At 50.6% G+C, this 16,317-nt stretch overlaps 1 protein-coding gene across 1 annotated transcript in view; it reads left to right on the top strand.

The window, feature by feature from the left end:
• Positions 1 to 1,340: 1,340 nt before the first annotated feature.
• CEP164 (centrosomal protein 164kDa) overlaps positions 1,341 to 16,317 on the top strand; it is a 35,853-nt gene continuing 20,876 nt past the window's right edge. Inside the window, 8 exon segments of the mRNA XM_009699163.1 lie at positions 1,341 to 1,428; positions 1,774 to 1,885; positions 2,222 to 2,426; positions 7,148 to 7,306; positions 8,686 to 8,763; positions 11,398 to 11,508; positions 13,874 to 14,341; positions 15,832 to 15,882. Coding sequence (XP_009697465.1) covers positions 1,347 to 1,428; positions 1,774 to 1,885; positions 2,222 to 2,426; positions 7,148 to 7,306; positions 8,686 to 8,763; positions 11,398 to 11,508; positions 13,874 to 14,341; positions 15,832 to 15,882 — 1,266 coding nt within the window. The 5' untranslated portion in view covers positions 1,341 to 1,346.

Below are 16,317 nucleotides of genomic sequence, written 5' to 3'. Positions count from 1 at the left end.
CCTCAGGAGGACAGCCGAGGCACGTGGTATGCATTGGGCGTGTTGGGGGTTTTAGGGTGAAAGCTAGCCGGACCTTGTGTCTGAGCAGTGGGACTGGAAGGGACGGTCCCGTCCTCGCTTCTGCTGGGGTTCACAGCCTCCACGGAGTTTGTGCACCTGCGGGGAGCCTGCTCGGCCACCTGGCCTGGGCGGGCTTGGCCGTGTGAGGCTAATGCTGGCCAAATGTGGCCATGCAGAGCCACAGCTGGGGTTGTTTGGGATGGGGAAATTAACTTACAGCTGCCTAAACCCGTTGTGAACGGGTTGTTAGGGCCCAGCTGTGGTGGGACTAAATCACTGCCTGCAGTCTTTGAGTTCATTAGTGAAGCAATGCTCCAGAGGTGGGACATGTGAAATTAGGGTCCTTTTACAGCTTCTGAAACCTCCTCTGGGAAGGTGGGGGAGGCCAAGGCGAGAAGCTGCCTTGTCCCTGGGCAGTGCTGATTCAGCCCAGGGACTTCTCTCAAAGCTGTGCTGTGCTCCAGGAAAAATGCTTGCTTGCTTTTTTTCTTCCCTTTCTCATTTCAGCTTATTTTTTGCCCATTTAAAAAGTGCCCGAAGCAAGCGCTCATCATCTCTCTAGAAACTTGAAAGCCGAAGGGGGTTTGTTTATAACTTTTGTGCTGCTTCAGCTCAGCTCTCTGTTTCCACAGCCCCTGCGAAGCGTGTCTGGAAGGTCTTTGGTTTGGTTTTGCTGCCTGCACCGCAGAGAAAGAGCACTGTAAGCAGAGCAGGGAGCTCTACCCTGCTGCGTGTCTTCCTCCCTTTGGGGTGGCTCGGGCTGTGGGTGTTGTGACTGGGGCGACTTCTTCCCCCTTGGCCTCAAGGCAGAGGTGTTGGGCTGTAAAGCAGAGAGCTCCCGGCTGTGCCCTGCATGGGGTATCCAAGCAGTGCACAGCTGGCAGGTGGGCTCCATCTCCTCATTAACAAATAAATTGTAAGGCAAAATTTGGTGTCAGCGGCCCCTACCTTTTGTAGGGGGCATGGGGAAACATGCTTGTGAATATTTCTTCCCCTTCCTTTGTGCTGTTATATTCCCTTTGAGCTGCAGTCTGCTGCTCGGGGCTTTTGGCTGTGTCCTCCTGCCTTTACCAGACTCCATCGGTTCTGACTGCCTTTGCTCTTCACCATTCCCATCTGCACCCCGCTTGCAGCCCCGGCGCACCTTGTTCCCCCTCCATAGCCCCCGTGCTGAGTTTTCTGTGGGGCTCTGCCACGCGCTGTGTGATGAGGAAGCTTTATTTTGAGTGCAGTTGATGATTGTGATTTCTGTGTTGTGTCCTTCACCCTGCTGGGTGCAGGGAGCCATGGCAGGAGCTATGGTGCGCATGGGTGACCAGCTCATCCTCGAGGAAGACTACGATGAGTCGTACGTTCCCACCGAGCAAGGTAACGGATGCCTGTCCTCCCAGGAGGAGTGGTAAGGGATTTGAACATGCAAGTCGCTTCTAGGTGTATTAAGAAAACAGGAGTTGAGGAGAGCATGGGTGGAGAGGGTAGAATAAATGGGATTTCATAGACGAAATATTAGCTTTTTGGTTGCAATGATAAATACCACTTTGTGGTCTGTCTCCCTGCTTTGCCAACCTGATTGGGTGTGCACATGGGGCCATGCTGAAAGCTTTGGGCAGCTTCGTTTCAGGATTTCCCAGTGTGCCCACTGCTTTAGCTGAGGAGGTTGGCTTTGTTGCCTAGTGCAGACCATCTCCACAGATTCCTCTTCTGTTTTCCTAGAAATCCAGGATTTTGCTCGGGAGATCGGGATTGACCCTGAGAAAGAGCCAGAGCTGCTATGGCTGGCTAGGGAAGGCATCGTGGCCCCATTGCCACCCGAGTGGAAGCCCTGGTGAGAGCTCTGTCGGCACCCATCCTGCCCTTCCCCTGCCCGTGTCGGTGGCAGAGCTGGATACCAGTTGGCGAGGGGGGCTAACGCCCTGACAGATGTACTCCCTGTGAATGGGGGAGATTGGGTCTTCTTTTGGGGTGGTGGAAGAAGGAGAAAGAGTGTATGGGAAGCTGGATATGGATGTGAGCAATGTCTGATGTGTCTTTGGGCTCTTGGAGGTGTCACGCTCCCTTCACTGAGTGTAGGGTGGTTATGTGATCCAGTAAGGATGTTCTAGTATGGGCAGCTGTATTTGTATGCGCTCTTTCACCTTTACATGCTGTTTTTGCCATATAGCCAAGATATCACTGGTGATATCTATTACTTCAACTTTACTAACGGCCAGTCCATGTGGGACCACCCCTGTGATGATCGCTACAGAGAGCTTGTCATTCAGGAGCGAGAGAAACTGCTGGCACCTGACAAGGTGAAAAAGAAAGAGAAGAAGAAAGAAAAGAAAAAGAAAGGCAAGAAGGAGAAGCAGTCACTGAAGCAACCCACCGTGAGTAGACTCTGCTTGCAGTGCTTCTGGGGAGGGCTGGGCAGAGGATGAACGAGTGGCTGTGAACTAGAGCGTGATCCTGTGCTGTTGCTGCTTTGGGAGTGGAACAGCAATCCCCTGACAAGGGATCCTGCCCAGCAGGGTTGTGAGTTTGATGAAAATCCAACAGAAGCAGGGTCACAAAGCCACAGAAGTTGGGAAGTTTTGGTTTAGAAGGACACACCTGGAGTGGTGGGGGTGCCACAGCCCTGTGATGGTATTGCTGAGGCCGATATGGTACCAGCCTTGGAACCAGCCAGGGATGCTGGTGCTTTTCTTAGCAGCAGACGTTTAGAGTGCTGGATGACTTCCTTCCTTGGAGAGGCCAGCAAATGGTGTTTATGCAGTGTCCATGCGTGTGTTGCTGTGAGATCCAGGCACTGAACACAGGTGTAGTCTGCTTTCTGCTTCGCTGTTGGTATCTGTGAGTGTAACCAAATTCCCTTTGTATCCCAGGTGATGGCAAATAATTTGTACCTCCTGTTAGCCAGTAATGAGAGGAATCTCCAAGGGGAAAGGTGGCACCTCGTGTTGTTGCTCAAGGCAGAGACCTCTAACTCAGAGCGCCACAAGGCTTCACTTTGAGCCTTTTCTTTTATATGTATACCTGTAATTTCAAGTGGTCAAAAATTTGCATGCCTATTGATATACAAAATTGTGTATTAAATAAGTATATATCTCTACTTTAGATAAGGATATATATAGTTATATGTGATACATCTTAGTTATTTGCTAATATCTGTCTACTTAGGAAAAGCAGCCAGGGATTCTCCCTTTGATGTCCTGTCAAATGCCCTCTGCCCTCCTGCCCCCCAGGCAGGGGAGTCCTGAGCCATGTCCAGCTAGCCAGATTAGAGAGGAAGGCTGCCTCGATGAAGGCAAAGGGAGACAGTCAGACCTAAGTGACTCGAGAAGACTGTTTGCAGGCACGTGGCCAAACAAACTGCATCCCCTGCTGCTTCCAAAGTTCAGCAAACTATGCCACCCCTTAACTGATGTGGAGGGAAGTTTAGAAGAGGAGCCTTCTTCTATCAGCTTTGTAGACATCCACCAGGACCAAGATACACCTTTAGAAGTACGAGAAAAGCTTTATCTTGACTCCTCTGACTCGCAGTCTGATGACTTAGAGGTTAGGCCACCAGTGCAACCTTTGTGCATGTCAAAGAAATCCTATTTGCAGGACTGTAAGAATGTCAGCCCTCTACTAGGGGCCCCTGAAGACAAAATCCTGCTCTTGGAGGATGACGAGCTGAAAAAAAAGTGGAAGACAAAAGACATGATGGGCGAGTGTGTCCGTAAGCCTGATGATCACTTTGCAGTCAGAGAGAAATCTACTGGACTGGATGGGCCTGTGGCAAAAGATCCAGGCATATTGCAAGCCAGAGAAAAAGAAAGTTTTTACTGCAGGAACAACAAAATTACTCTTTCTGATGCTAGTCTTGGGGATGACTCTAACTTGCAGGAGACAGTTGGTGTTCTACATGCTGCAGAAGAGCAGAGATCCCACAGCAAGGTATCTGAGAGTAGAAGTCAATTAAAAGCTCAAGCTGAGGCTTTGGGTCAAGCCATCAGGCTGTACAAGAAGAGCAAGGAGAGCATCAGCAGACTTGAGAGAAAGGATTTAAAGCAGGTGGAGCTAATGGGAGTAGGAGCAGGTCCAGAAGTTGACAGCAGCAAAGATATGCTAGACAAACGCTCCTCAGTCCCTCAAGAGATCACAGATGTACTACCCTGCTTCCAAGGGGTAGATGTGAAGAGAGGAACTAATGTGGATCTTTGTTCTGCAGGGAATCCTACATCAAAACATCTTTTTTCATCCGCTAAAGATGGCAGGAGAAATGACAAAGGAAGTCGTTTGATATCAGAGTGTGATAGCAGCCATTCAGCCAGTTCCTGTAGCGATAACGCAGCCCAGGGACTGGTAGTGAACCATCGCCCCTCTCCGCACCACGACCCTGGGAGACAGAAGGATGTGCGCTCCGTTGCGGGAGGGCCTCTGCTGCCTCATCCCCTCCTGGGGCTGTCGCCAGCTCAGACACAAAGTCCTGCCCAGAAGTCAGAGAGGGAGCGTAGCTCTGGGGATACGAAACTGTGCCCCGTGCTGCAGAGCCGTGAGAAAGGCTGCAGCCCAGAACCTGAAGGTGTTAGTCTTGGGGTGGATTTCTGTGGGAAATGCCCTGCCCAGAAGTCTGATGGTGCTGGAGTACAAAAAGAAGTCAGGAGAGGAAATGGAAGGACAGATCAAGGTCCTGCAGTGTGGGGAGAGAAAGTTGTAGCAGGCTTGCACGTTGAGTGCCAGAGGAGCAGCGGTCCCTGTCAGCACATGGAAGGGGAGGTGACCCAAACCAGAGAAACTGCAGGGAGTTGCAGCAAAATAGAGGTTGGTGAAGGAGCAGGTGGGAAGAAGGTAAGAGTAAGTCCTCTGTGATGGCCCTTCCATTGTCAGTGCTTCTGGAGAACCCAGAGTGTGAGATTTTACTTCTGAGCTAACTTTCAGGAGAAAAGGGGCAAAGACCTCCTGTTGGAGGTCACGTAAGCAGATGTGGCGTTAGTTTTAGTGGCTTTCCTAAAGTGCAGGAGGTAGCTTGAAAAAGCCTTCGTTTGTGGCCTTCCTTGCACGGCAAGTGCTGCACAACTTGCACTGCTTTAGCTCTGCAAGGATGCGAAGTGCCTTCTGAACTCAAACACAGGCGATGGGCAGTAAATCAAGTGGGCTGGCGACATCGAATACAAAATCCATCTTGGCTCTAAGACTTTTTGTAGTAAGCACGCTACGAAGTTAGCCTTTTCCCTGGAGATGCCACAATCTAAACTGAGGGGGAATAGCCTATTTGGCTATTTTTAGCTTAATTTTGCTTGCTGGGTCTCAAGTCCCAGAGTGATTGAGTTGGTTAAGGTGATATAAGAAGCAACTGTAAGTCGCAGTCAGCTCTCCTGCATCCATGGGCAGTACCTTGAGAAATAGTCTCTGTTCCTTCTTACGTGAAAGAAAAATGGGGACAAACTTGAATTGGCTTTCTCGAACAGGAGAAGGAGTACTCTCAGTGGTTACAGACCACTTCTTTTGCAGGTAGGTGCAGTCCTGACTTGTCTGAGCAGTTTAGTCCTCGGATGGCTGCTGCTATGGCCTTAGGACACTAAGGTGGCTTACAGGTGTGATGGAGCCCATCTGTAAATGTAACTTTCTCTTTCCCCTGTGAATAGCTGGGCCGTTTGGCTCTGTTTTGGCCATACTTCTTCCTTCTGTTGCCTGTAGCAGGATCATGCCCTTCGCTGGGAAGAATGTTCCAGGTTGCTTTGTCTTTGTCCATGAGTAATTGCCTCGGTTTAATAAGAACTTACCAAATCTCCTGTTCTGAAGAAAAAGAAATGAACTGAAAGGTCGCTGTGGGTGATGGTAATGAATTGCTTTGCTCTGCTGTTGCTGGTACCCAGCTGTGGCTCCACCAAACCGCTAGCTCAGGTTTCTAATTACCAGCATGCGGTAGTGCTCAGATGGCTGATAAGAACTATGACTGTAAATGAGAGAAACTGCAGATTCTCCTGAAAGTTTTAATTAGCCCGATGGAAGTGAGTTTATCTTTGCTGAGGACAGCTAACATCCTCTGCTCCATACGTGTAGTTAATGGCCATCTGTACAGAAGAACTAGTTAAGCCCAGATTGTGTCATTCGTTCTGTTGCCATTGCTGTGGCAATGACTTGGTGGAAGAAGGATCTGTGCATCTTCATCGCCCTCTCCCCATCCCTCAGCATGTGAGTGAGATGACTCTGTTTTCAGTCTCTAATCTCATCTAGACAGAGAGTACAGGAGCTGTGGTTTCTGAATACGCACACGTTCCGCTGAAGCAACAGCGCTTGGCTGTACTGGCGTGCTGCAGAGAAAATCCTGGCATATGTGTGCTTCTAGCTTAACCCGTGCAGTGCATCGCAGGGTGGGGAACTCTGAAGTCAAACAGCAGAATGGTCGTGTTTCTGGGTGAGGATGGCTGGATGTCAGGGGTGCTTTGCTCAGAGGTGAGGGTGTTGGGTGGCTCCCAGGGCTCTTGCCGTGATTTCAAAGGGAGAGCTGTATTCGGGAGCTTCTTACGGATGTGCTGCAGCGGAGCTGCTTTCTGCTGCCTGTGACTCTTCCACTGGTGCGAGGTGAGGAAGCAGCCTGGATTTTGGTCTAAGAAGAGGTGGTAATTGCAGTTTGTGGAGGGCAGGAGTTTTCTTGCCCTTATAACAGTTCCTACTTCACTCATTTTGCACCGCATGGAGTAGTGGGGCAAACGGAGGCGAAGCTGCCCGGTTTGCCTCGGTTGTGTGATCGTGGGCAAGAGCCTCCTCCTCCTCGGGAGCGCTGCCTGTGGGTACCGGGGGGGTGTGAGCCGGTGCGGCGGTCCTTCTCACTTGGGTTTGGGAGTGATGCCCCTGTATTTTCTGAATCACCTCACCGCTGTCAGGTAAATCGCCATGTTCAGGTGGGTCTTTGGAAGACAAAACGTGTAAGTCAAACTGCTGTTCCTCATGTGTCTTGTGACTGCTGGGCGTGGGGGTCCCGCAAGCTGTTGTTCAGTGGTGATGAATTTAGCGTCAGCGGCCGGCATCTGCGTGGGGGAGGGCTTTTTCCCTCAGAAATAAGGGGTGTAAGCTGCGCCCCCGCGCTCTCCCGTCACTGAGTCCCTTCTGCACGTTCCAGTCCTCAGGCACCCTGCTGGCACCCATCCCGGCAGCCCGGGGGAACCTCGCTCCGCTGCGTGGCCTCGCGGCATCTCCGACCGGCATCCTTCATGAGTTGCGGAACTTGGACGCGGGCACCTCGGTGGGCTCCGGCCTCGAGGCCAAAGAGGGGACGCAGGTAAGGCTCCCTCTCCGCTGGGGGTGTGCCCTGGGAAAGGGTCATAGGCATGGTGATGCTTAGAGGCTTAAATGACGGTATTTGTCATCTCTTGTCAGTTTAGAAATACTTCTGTCTGTTTAAAAAAAAAAAACTTCCCTACTATCTTTCACTGTATTTCTCTTCCTTTGCTATTTCTAGGGAGCCCAGTTGTAAATTTGTGGTGTTTTCCTCTGCTACCTTTAGCAGATTTAAAGAAAGAATTGTTTCAATTACTGTTGAGGGAGGAAAAAGTCTGTTAAGTTCATTTTACTAGGACTTCGGTTTGTGTCTGAATGAAGCATAACATACAGTACAGATAATGTAATCTAATAAATAATATCTTCACTTAATTTTCTTATTCTCAGCAAATAATTAAGAGAACAATTTTCTGGATGAACGTAAGATTTACAATCATGTCAAATGCTTACTTAGAGAATGTGACCTTCGGGTCAACAAAACAAATGTGTTAAGTGGTAACAAATTGGTCTTCTAAGGGGAAACTAAACAATAGATGTGCAAAACATTATACAAATCAACACCTTCACTGAAGGCTTTTCTCTTTTGCTGAGTTAAGTCTTGTCACTGGTGATTTCAGACATTTTCTTTTATTATGGTCTGGACCGAATAAGTGTTTTGAGGCGCAGGTGGGTTTTGCAGATGTGCTCCTGTCGGACAGGAGTCTCTCTGAGGGGAAAGCGTGACCTCCTAAAGAACGTATCGTGTCCCAGCTGGTCGTGGCTTTAGCAGAACAAGGGTATCGGCGTAATCCTGAGCACCTTCTTGGAATTCAGCGGCTTGCCTGCTGCTGGCCAGTGTCTCAGTGGGTTTGTATCTCCCTTTTGTCCTTGGTTGTCCTCTCATTTCACTTTCTTTTTGACTTCACAGCCTGCAGAGACCTGTAAGCCCACCAGCCAGACTGAGAGGTTGTTGGGCTTGATCTGCAAGGAGAAGAGTTCCTTGAACACAGTGGCTCGACAGAAAGAAGAGGAAGAAAGTGAAGATGAGGTAGTTTGTGTGCCTTGGCTCTTGGTGTGTGTCGGTAACCATAGCGCAGGAGACCTCAAGGGATGAAAACCCGATGCTCCCCTGGTAGCAGCTGGTTGTTCCATTTCACTCTGAGCCTTAATTGGTGCTGCGTTTCCTCTGGTCACAGGAAAGCATCTAATCCTGTTTTCTCGTTGTACTCTCTATAAATCAATGTCTGCCATGACATTTCCGAAACGAATCGGCCGCAGGCGTGTTGCCTTGGTGTATTGCTATGGCTCTGCCTTATGTCACCGATGAGGAACCCCCAGCTCCTCCTGTGGTATTGCAGAGGCCAGAACTCAATTTTGGTCATCTCTTTTTAATATTTTCAGAGTCTCCATGGGACAAGAAGACTGTTGAAAAACCTGTACATGGACATCAGCGCCCTGGGAGGCAGCTTTGACTCTGAGGTAAGAGAGCGGGCGATGAGATGGCGGCTGAAACTGCCCGGGCAGGAGAGGAGCTGTGGCCCTGCCAGCCGAGGGCGAGGGCAGGAATGGTGCTGGAGGGACAAGTTTTGTGCCTCACTTGAGCAGGAGCAACTTGGAGCAGACTGATGGAGGGAGAGGAAGGCCCGGTAGCAGGGCTGAGGGGAGAATGTGTGAGAAGCCAGATGTGGTCCGCAGGGCACAGCAGTGTGGGTATCAAAGGCGAGTTCGTGCTTGAAGGAGAACGCTTGTGACCTGGTAGATGGGATCTGAGGGAGACGGATCTTTGTGCAGCGTGGAACTTTGTCTCATACTAAAGCAGGGAAACCTAAAGCCACGTAGGTGTGATGAGCAAGCTGGAAATCAGCTCTTCCAAGGAACAGTGGAAAGGAAGGGATCCTCGGATCAGAGAGGTGCAGCTGGGCTTGCTGTGGGAGGAAGGCTTGCTGAGGAAGAGCCATGGTTTGCTTCCATGCCGCTTTTTTCAGCAAGCGTAGGAAGAAGGCTCGTTCTCAGCTGAAGATGCAACGGTGGCATTGGGGAGAGGAGAGGGGAATGTGGTCTGGGCATGCCGTTCTTCTCCGGTCAGTCAGCGCCACGAGAGCCTTAGCGGCTTGCACGTGGCCACTTTTTTTCTGTGGTGACTTGCACTGTTGAAGTGCCGCGGCTCGGTCACGGTGTCAGCGACGCATTCGGCGCACACGTGGCCTCGTGCAGACGCTCCGCTCTCCGCGTGGGTGTGTGAGCTCTGCCTGCACTTCGTTAGTGGTGATCAGGCTTAAGGTGACGAGGGCACGACGGGAGGTGCGTCGCAAGCAGCTCTGGTGATTTGGCCCGGCTGTCTGTGCTGACACTAATCCTTTCTCACCACTTTGGAAATCCTGTTCCAGTATCTGAAAGGCAAATTAATTTCTTTTAAAGTGTTTTACAGTATTTCCCTTATCCTTTTGACAGCTTACAAAAAATTAAGCTGTAGTGTACTTGGCTGGAGAAGCCGTTCGCGGTGCTGGGCAGAAACTGCAAAGGCGCATGCTAAATTGGATGTGAAAAAGAAAAAGGCCTGACTCTCATCTCCAAACAACAAGCAGCCCAATTCGTCACTGAAATGTTAATATGTCCAGAAACAAAGAGCTGTCTTGGCACTTCAATGCCACGGCAGGGCTTCAGGAAGCCGTTATGAAATGGCAATTGCTGCCCAACAGCTGGGCTCCATTAACCCGGATGAGCGATATCTTTAGTCCTGATAAGATATTAGTGCCCCACTGGAAAATATATAATTCTTTTGTAGTTCCATGAGATGGCAGTAGAAAAGCATTCCTATGAGTGAGCTGCAGCCTGAGCCGTTCTCCAGCTTCCTTACAAAACGGAGAGGAAGAAAGGATTTGTATAGTGAGCCCTATGGAGGGGGAATCCAAGCAGTAATGGGGTGGAGTGATGGGGGGGAAAAAACCCTGTCTTCATGTAGCCTGTGGATCAGGGTTGAATACCTATATTCAAAGAAGATAAGCATGTGGTTTAGTGACTTGCTGAAAGGCAAGAATGTTGGGTGAGAGTGGAGGCTGCATCGAAGATGGCAGAAGCATCTGGGAGGAGAGATGGGAAGAAACGCTACCGCCCTCAGTGGGCTTTTCTGGAGCAAGGAGGAAGTTAACCAGGGAGAAGGCACTGAAAACAGAACCCAGGTCAGATGCTGGAGAGCTTGAGGTGTGAGGTTTATGTGTAGTAGTTAGATTGTAGCCTTGGAAAGAGGTTCTTCTGAGCTGCTCGGTTTGCTTGGCTACTGGTGGGGTTAACTCTTGCCTAAGCCCAGCTTTCTTGCCTTCTGAACTCCTGTGATGGACTAGTCACTGCAGACTGCTGCCTTAAAAAACAAAATACTGCTGGAAGGGGCAAGAGGAGGACAAGGTCTGGAGGCATTTCTGGGTGCCTGGGGAGAGGGTCCTATGGCAGCAGAAGGGATCCCCTGGTGCAGTGCTTGCAGTTTGAGGGGTTTAGCGCTCTGCCTTGTGTACAGGTCAGTCTCTGGGTAAACGCTGGGAGCCAAGGGGGTCCTTTGTGGGTTGGGGAATGACCACATGAGGCTGCTTTATTGGATGGAGGTGTGTGAGAGGGAGCTGGCTCTGCAAACAGATGTTGTGCAGTACAGCTGGTGTGTTGCTGCGGAGATGTACGTGCAGGCAGTGGTGCTGCTGGCTCCCAGGGAACAGACCTCCATGCAACACCGGTAGGAGGATGACTAGAGAAAGGGGAGGAACAGGAACGGCCGCTGCGCTCATGGCCTCGTGCCCTCCCACCCTGGGGGAGCGTGGCCTGGACCTCTGTAGTGAGCTATGGCTCGGGGGGCTCTGGAGCAGGGATGAGCCTGGAACAGCAAGTTCGTTGAGCTGGCCGGTGGGAAGAGCAGCAGCAGTAGTAAAGCGTGCGGAGCACAAACGGTTTGGTGTTTGGGAATCTGGGCCTGTGAGCTCCCAAGCAGAGGCTGGGAAGCTGTTCAGTGGGAGAGCTTTCTGCTCCAGGGGTCATGCTGTGGGTGATGGCGGGGGGACCCGTCACAGGTGGGTGACCCTTCTGGCCTGGGAGGGCTCTTGCTAGCAGGTGTGTTATCCCACTCACTAGGAGAAGAGCAAAGCGGAGGAGGAAGACTGTGGCAGCCGGTTAGCTGGTGTTGCTGAAGCTGATCTCCAGCACCAGAGGAGTCCTGCAGAGGAAGCTGGCAGCCTGAGAGAGGTGATGAGTGGCGCTCTGACATCACGGTCCTGCTTGCATGACGTCACTGAAGCTTTGCACGCGGTAGGCAGCTTCTAGTGGTGTGGTGTGGATCTGATGGGTGCTTGGTTTGTTTCTTTTGCTGGTTAAAGTATTACACGTACGGAGAGAGGTTTAAACTTAAAAACTGAGGGCAGATGCTACCCAGCTGAGATCTGGCTAAACCTAACCCCCTCTATTCTTCTGGGCCCGAGAACAGCCTGGAATTGGGGAGCAAGGGGAGCGCGTCACCTTTCAAAGGCGTTCTGTGGGCAGGATGAGGTTTTTCCTCTTTCCTTTTACAGGTAGAAAGAATGAGACTGACTTTGTAATCTCTCACGTTCAACATCTTAAGTCCAAAGAGGAGGCGTAGTCAGCCTGTTTTCTGAGATGAGTAGGATTCAGGTTTGGTGGCTGCTGTTCATCCTGGTGGTTCATCTCTGGATCAGAGGCCTCTCCAAAACCTGCTCCTGTTGGTATCGATGTGCTTTTCTCCAGACTTATGCCAATCACTGGAATTAATGATTTCATAGGCAAAAACTTCACAATGGTTAGTGTCTCTCAGCTGCAGGTAAAATGTGTTATGACGTGTGAAAAGATCAGCTAAAGCCAATTATAACCTGACTGACTTGTCCTGGCTCTGAAATCCATAGAAAATCTGTAGTTTGTTTTTGCATGAGGAAGACCTCCCTCCTCCACCTGTGTGTCTGATTGGCATAGTTCCTTCTTCTGGAGAGTTGCATTTGTGATCATTAGGCTGTAATGGTAACAAAAGCTCTGTCTGTATCGATCCTTAAAATAGGATTCTACCAGCAAAAGAAATGGTTCTGGGCTATCTTAGTAACTGAGGTAGACTTGCTGGGTGAGAAATCTTTGTGTGCACAGTACTGGATACATCGGTATACTCTGCTCTGGTGTGTGTGCTCCTTGAAGGGAAATGCTTGTGTACTGTTTTTAAGCGTAAGAATGCTGATGGGTCTCATTTGGCGTTTCTCTTCTTGGGCACTCTCGGACGTCCCGGAGAGAGGGGCTCAGGAGCACTCTAAAGCAAGCCAGCCCAAAAGGGAGCACGACTTCCCAGACACGCTAATCCCCAGATAAAAAAATGAAGCATAATGAGGACTCCTCCACTGGAGGAACACTAAAGAAATGCCCCTTGCACACCTCTTTTGGGGTTCTGGAGTAAAGGTGTTATCATGGGCTTTGCAGAGCCTCGCGTGGCTGGCTGGCGATGCAGTGGTGCACTTGTGAACCTCCGCTAGCCCGGCGCTGAGCTGGGAAGGGGCCACAAGCTTTCATTTCTTACTCGGCGAATTGCAGGCAAGGCTCTGAACTGTGGGTTTTGGGGAAAGTACTCGGTGATTAGGCTTCTCTGTCCTCCTCTAGTCTGATGGATGGCTCGCTCAGCCCTGAGAAGGTCCCTCAGACAAATGACGTGCTAGGAGATGTTCTTTCCGTTTGCCGCAGCTCTGGGTTTAAAGCCGACAGCATTCCAGTTGCACTTTGATAAAAATACATCGTTAAAATATGCGGTCTGTGTACGGTACATGCTGTACACAGGATGCAGCTAATGTTTGACAAGACACCACAGCATTAATAAAACAGTGAGAAAGTAGGACGTGCTAGCAGTTTTGTTTGCATACTGATGAGAGAACCCTTCCCTGCTTTCCTCCTGGCTATTGCACTTTTTGGTGTGAGTGTTGCAGGCCTCCCCGCTGCTGGGAGAGGCAGTCAAACCTTTGGGTGACTAAGCTTTAAATTCAGGGTTAGCTTTCCCTGAAGGCCAGTGGGTTCTGCTGTTTCTTAGTCTCGTGTGTTAGTTAGTCACGGTCTGGTTCTGAGCTCGGAGTGGTGGCTTAAATCCATGCCTGCCCTCAAGTCTGTCCGGCAGGAAGGTGGGATGATTGCATCCCGCCTGCTCTTCTCTGCTTATAACTTCAGGCAGAAATTAAACGTCCAGCAATGGTCTCTTGCACGCTTCCATCTCTCAGTGAACGGGTCCAATTTGGAAGCACAAGCGGGTCTACTGCAGAGCGTGTTGGGTGCTCCCAGGGGCTGACAGGCCTTGCAGCAGCTGCTGCTGCCTCTTCCACTGAGACCCTGTGAATAAAAAAGCATCAGATCAAAACAAAAAAAAAAGCTTGGGCCCAAGAAATAAGTGTTTATTGTAATGAAGTTCCTTGTCTTTGAAAGGGACTGTATGAAAAGAAATCAAACTGGTCTTGAAGTCACCCAAAGCTTTGCGATTTTGCTGCGGGAGAACCCATGCTATTTCTGATCCCTGCGTCCTTCCTGAGAAGGGGGTAGAGGGTGTTGTAGCTGTAATTGTGTTTGACTTACTGCCTAGAAGGAGTCTTTAAAACCAAGACGTGCTGAAGAAGGGCAAGAGTCTTCCTTGGATTCTGATGCTGCATGCCCTCCGACTCCGGTTCAAGTCCTTCCCGGAGATGCTGACAGTAGCCTGTCTGGCCAGAACAAGGAGGAGCCCGATGGGAAGCTTGCTGGGAAAGAACTACTGGGCAAGCAGGATGCTGAGGTGGAAGGTGACATCTCTGCAGCTGATGAGGTGCTGCAGTCTCTGGGGGAAAGGAGTGGAGCAGGGACAGATGTGCCCAGTGGTCTTGGGCGACCTCAAGTTGCATCTCCAGCTGCTGAAGCTGCTGAGGCAGATCAGCTGGCGAGCCTGGCTGCCACCATCGACACCGTGTCTGTGGGTGAAAAGATGGTGAATGAAACGAGGGAAGAAGCAGCAGCTGATCTGAAATCAGACAGCAGGCTGGATGCTGGCAAAGTAAGAGACCTGCCTGTGTGCGTTGTGTTCGGTGTGGCAGCTGCTGGGGCTGTTCCCCTCGCTGTGCAAGGCCCTGATTCAGGAAAGCTCTTTGAGCACTCGCTTGTTCTCCGTTAAGTCGGTGTGGGCGCTTTCCTAGTCAGCGGGGTGTTCCTGAGGGGGGGCACAAGTGCTCTGAATTCCCGGGTCGGCGTCTTTAGTACGGAGCTAGGAAACTGTTTTTTTATGCGTACACAAAGTACTGTCCAAAGCAACCGACAGGCAAAAACCCTCAACGGTGACGTGTGCTTTCAGTCTTGGAGGAGAAATAAGTCTCAGCTTTCAGTGCTGCCATCTGCACTAAGCAAGCAGGTTTTATAATGAAGTTCACGCCAAGCCCAGCTGTCCGTGCTGCTTTGTTTCTCTCCTTCTGTTGTTTCTCTCAGCTTACACAGAGATGGGGCAAAAGTGTAAAGTGAGCTGCCAGCTGCGACATTTGCAGCTCTGCGGAAGGATGCGGCAGGGAGGTGCGAGGTTGGAGTGGGGAAGGACGGTACCTCGGGGCTGGCTCCGGAGCTGTGCTCCGGTCTGCCGAGCACGTACCTTCCAGTCTGCCCACTGCTTTCCAACATGCTCCGGGAGGAGGACTGGCTGATTGTGCAGTCTCTAGCAGGAGACGAACCAGTAAATGTCACAAGATGTGGATGGGTTCATGCCCTGGCCTCTGCAACTGGGGTGCCAGACGGATACACGCTATCCACCCTTGTTCAGTGTCTTCCAGAGATGTTGGAATCTGAGATCTGATAAGCCAGATTGGAAAGAGAGAGTTTCTTTCCTGCTGTTCTGGGTGACTCTTCTAGTTCTGTTGATGTGTAGTGTCTTTAAGAAATGTTAGGCTATAGAACTGAGCCTAGAAAATATACTCTGTCCTGAAGAGGCTCAAGTTGAAAGCTGTGCTTTTACAAACACTTCCCTGCACACTTGCTTTGTGCGTCTGGGTACTTCTGCTGAAGTCAGCAGGACTCCGTGGGTGTTCACACTGAACAGTTACGTGCTGTGTCACGACGGCTGGGAACACGGGAGTCCTCGCTGCAGCTAGGCATGGTAAGGTGTACTTTTAAAGTCCTTTTAAGACCATGGCACTCTTCTGTGTGGCTTTACCCATTTGTGTGGTGGGCTGGGGAGTTCTTGGAGCTGCAGAGATCCTTGCAGAAGGAACAGAGGACAGTCAGCAAGTGCCTTTTACCAGGGATATTTGAAGAGCACTTCTTTGCCCTCCCCAGTCCCATCTCCTGCCCTGCTGTGAAGTGATGTCTTGTGCTTGTCTTGTGGGTCGCACCCTTAGTGTCTTTCCTGTGATAGCTGGTCACCTTTTCTTCCCGATGTTATAGAGAGGCCAGATTTGCCTTCTCGGTATCAGTTGTCGTCTTGTTGGGAATGCTGAGGTGAAACTGCAGGGGTAGGACGTGTCCAGGCTGTAATGCATGCATATCTGCTCTTGGCTTTCAAAGGCATTCAAGACCAGTGGCTCTGAGGAGGACTTGCAAGTCTCTAACCGCTTGGACCGTGAGCTGATTCAGCCTGTGGTGAGTCGCTAAAAGTTCCTTGTCTCTTGAGCGTGGGCTTCACGTTGCTCTGGGAACATGCAGCCAGTTAATGCTATGCCCACCTCTTGTGGTCCAGCTGCCTGACTCCATAGCTGCTAAGCAATGACCTTACAGCTGTGGCATAGGCCAGCAATGTCATCCTGAGCTTAGCAGGTTCTGTCTGTTGGCGAGGTAATATCCCTGGAAAAGTAGGTCACTTAGAGCTGGGACCGAACTTGGATAATTGCAAAAAAGGAAAACAATAAGCAGTGTTAGAAATTAGGCTTTAAGGGACTCGGCAGCTTTTTCTAAGGGGAGTCTGTATGGCTGGGAGACCTGGCTCCTGGAGGTCCCGGAGGGAGAACATGCAGGAGGGCATCCTTGAGATGGGGGGGAGATGCCTGTCAGCATCTCTTCATCTCTGCAGGAAACCGC

Source organism: Cariama cristata, unplaced genomic scaffold, assembly GCF_000690535.1.
Source record: "Cariama cristata isolate BGI_N322 unplaced genomic scaffold, ASM69053v1 scaffold20634, whole genome shotgun sequence".
Taxonomy (NCBI): Eukaryota; Metazoa; Chordata; class Aves; order Cariamiformes; family Cariamidae; genus Cariama; species Cariama cristata.
This window is presented reverse-complemented; position numbering and strand designations above follow the sequence as displayed.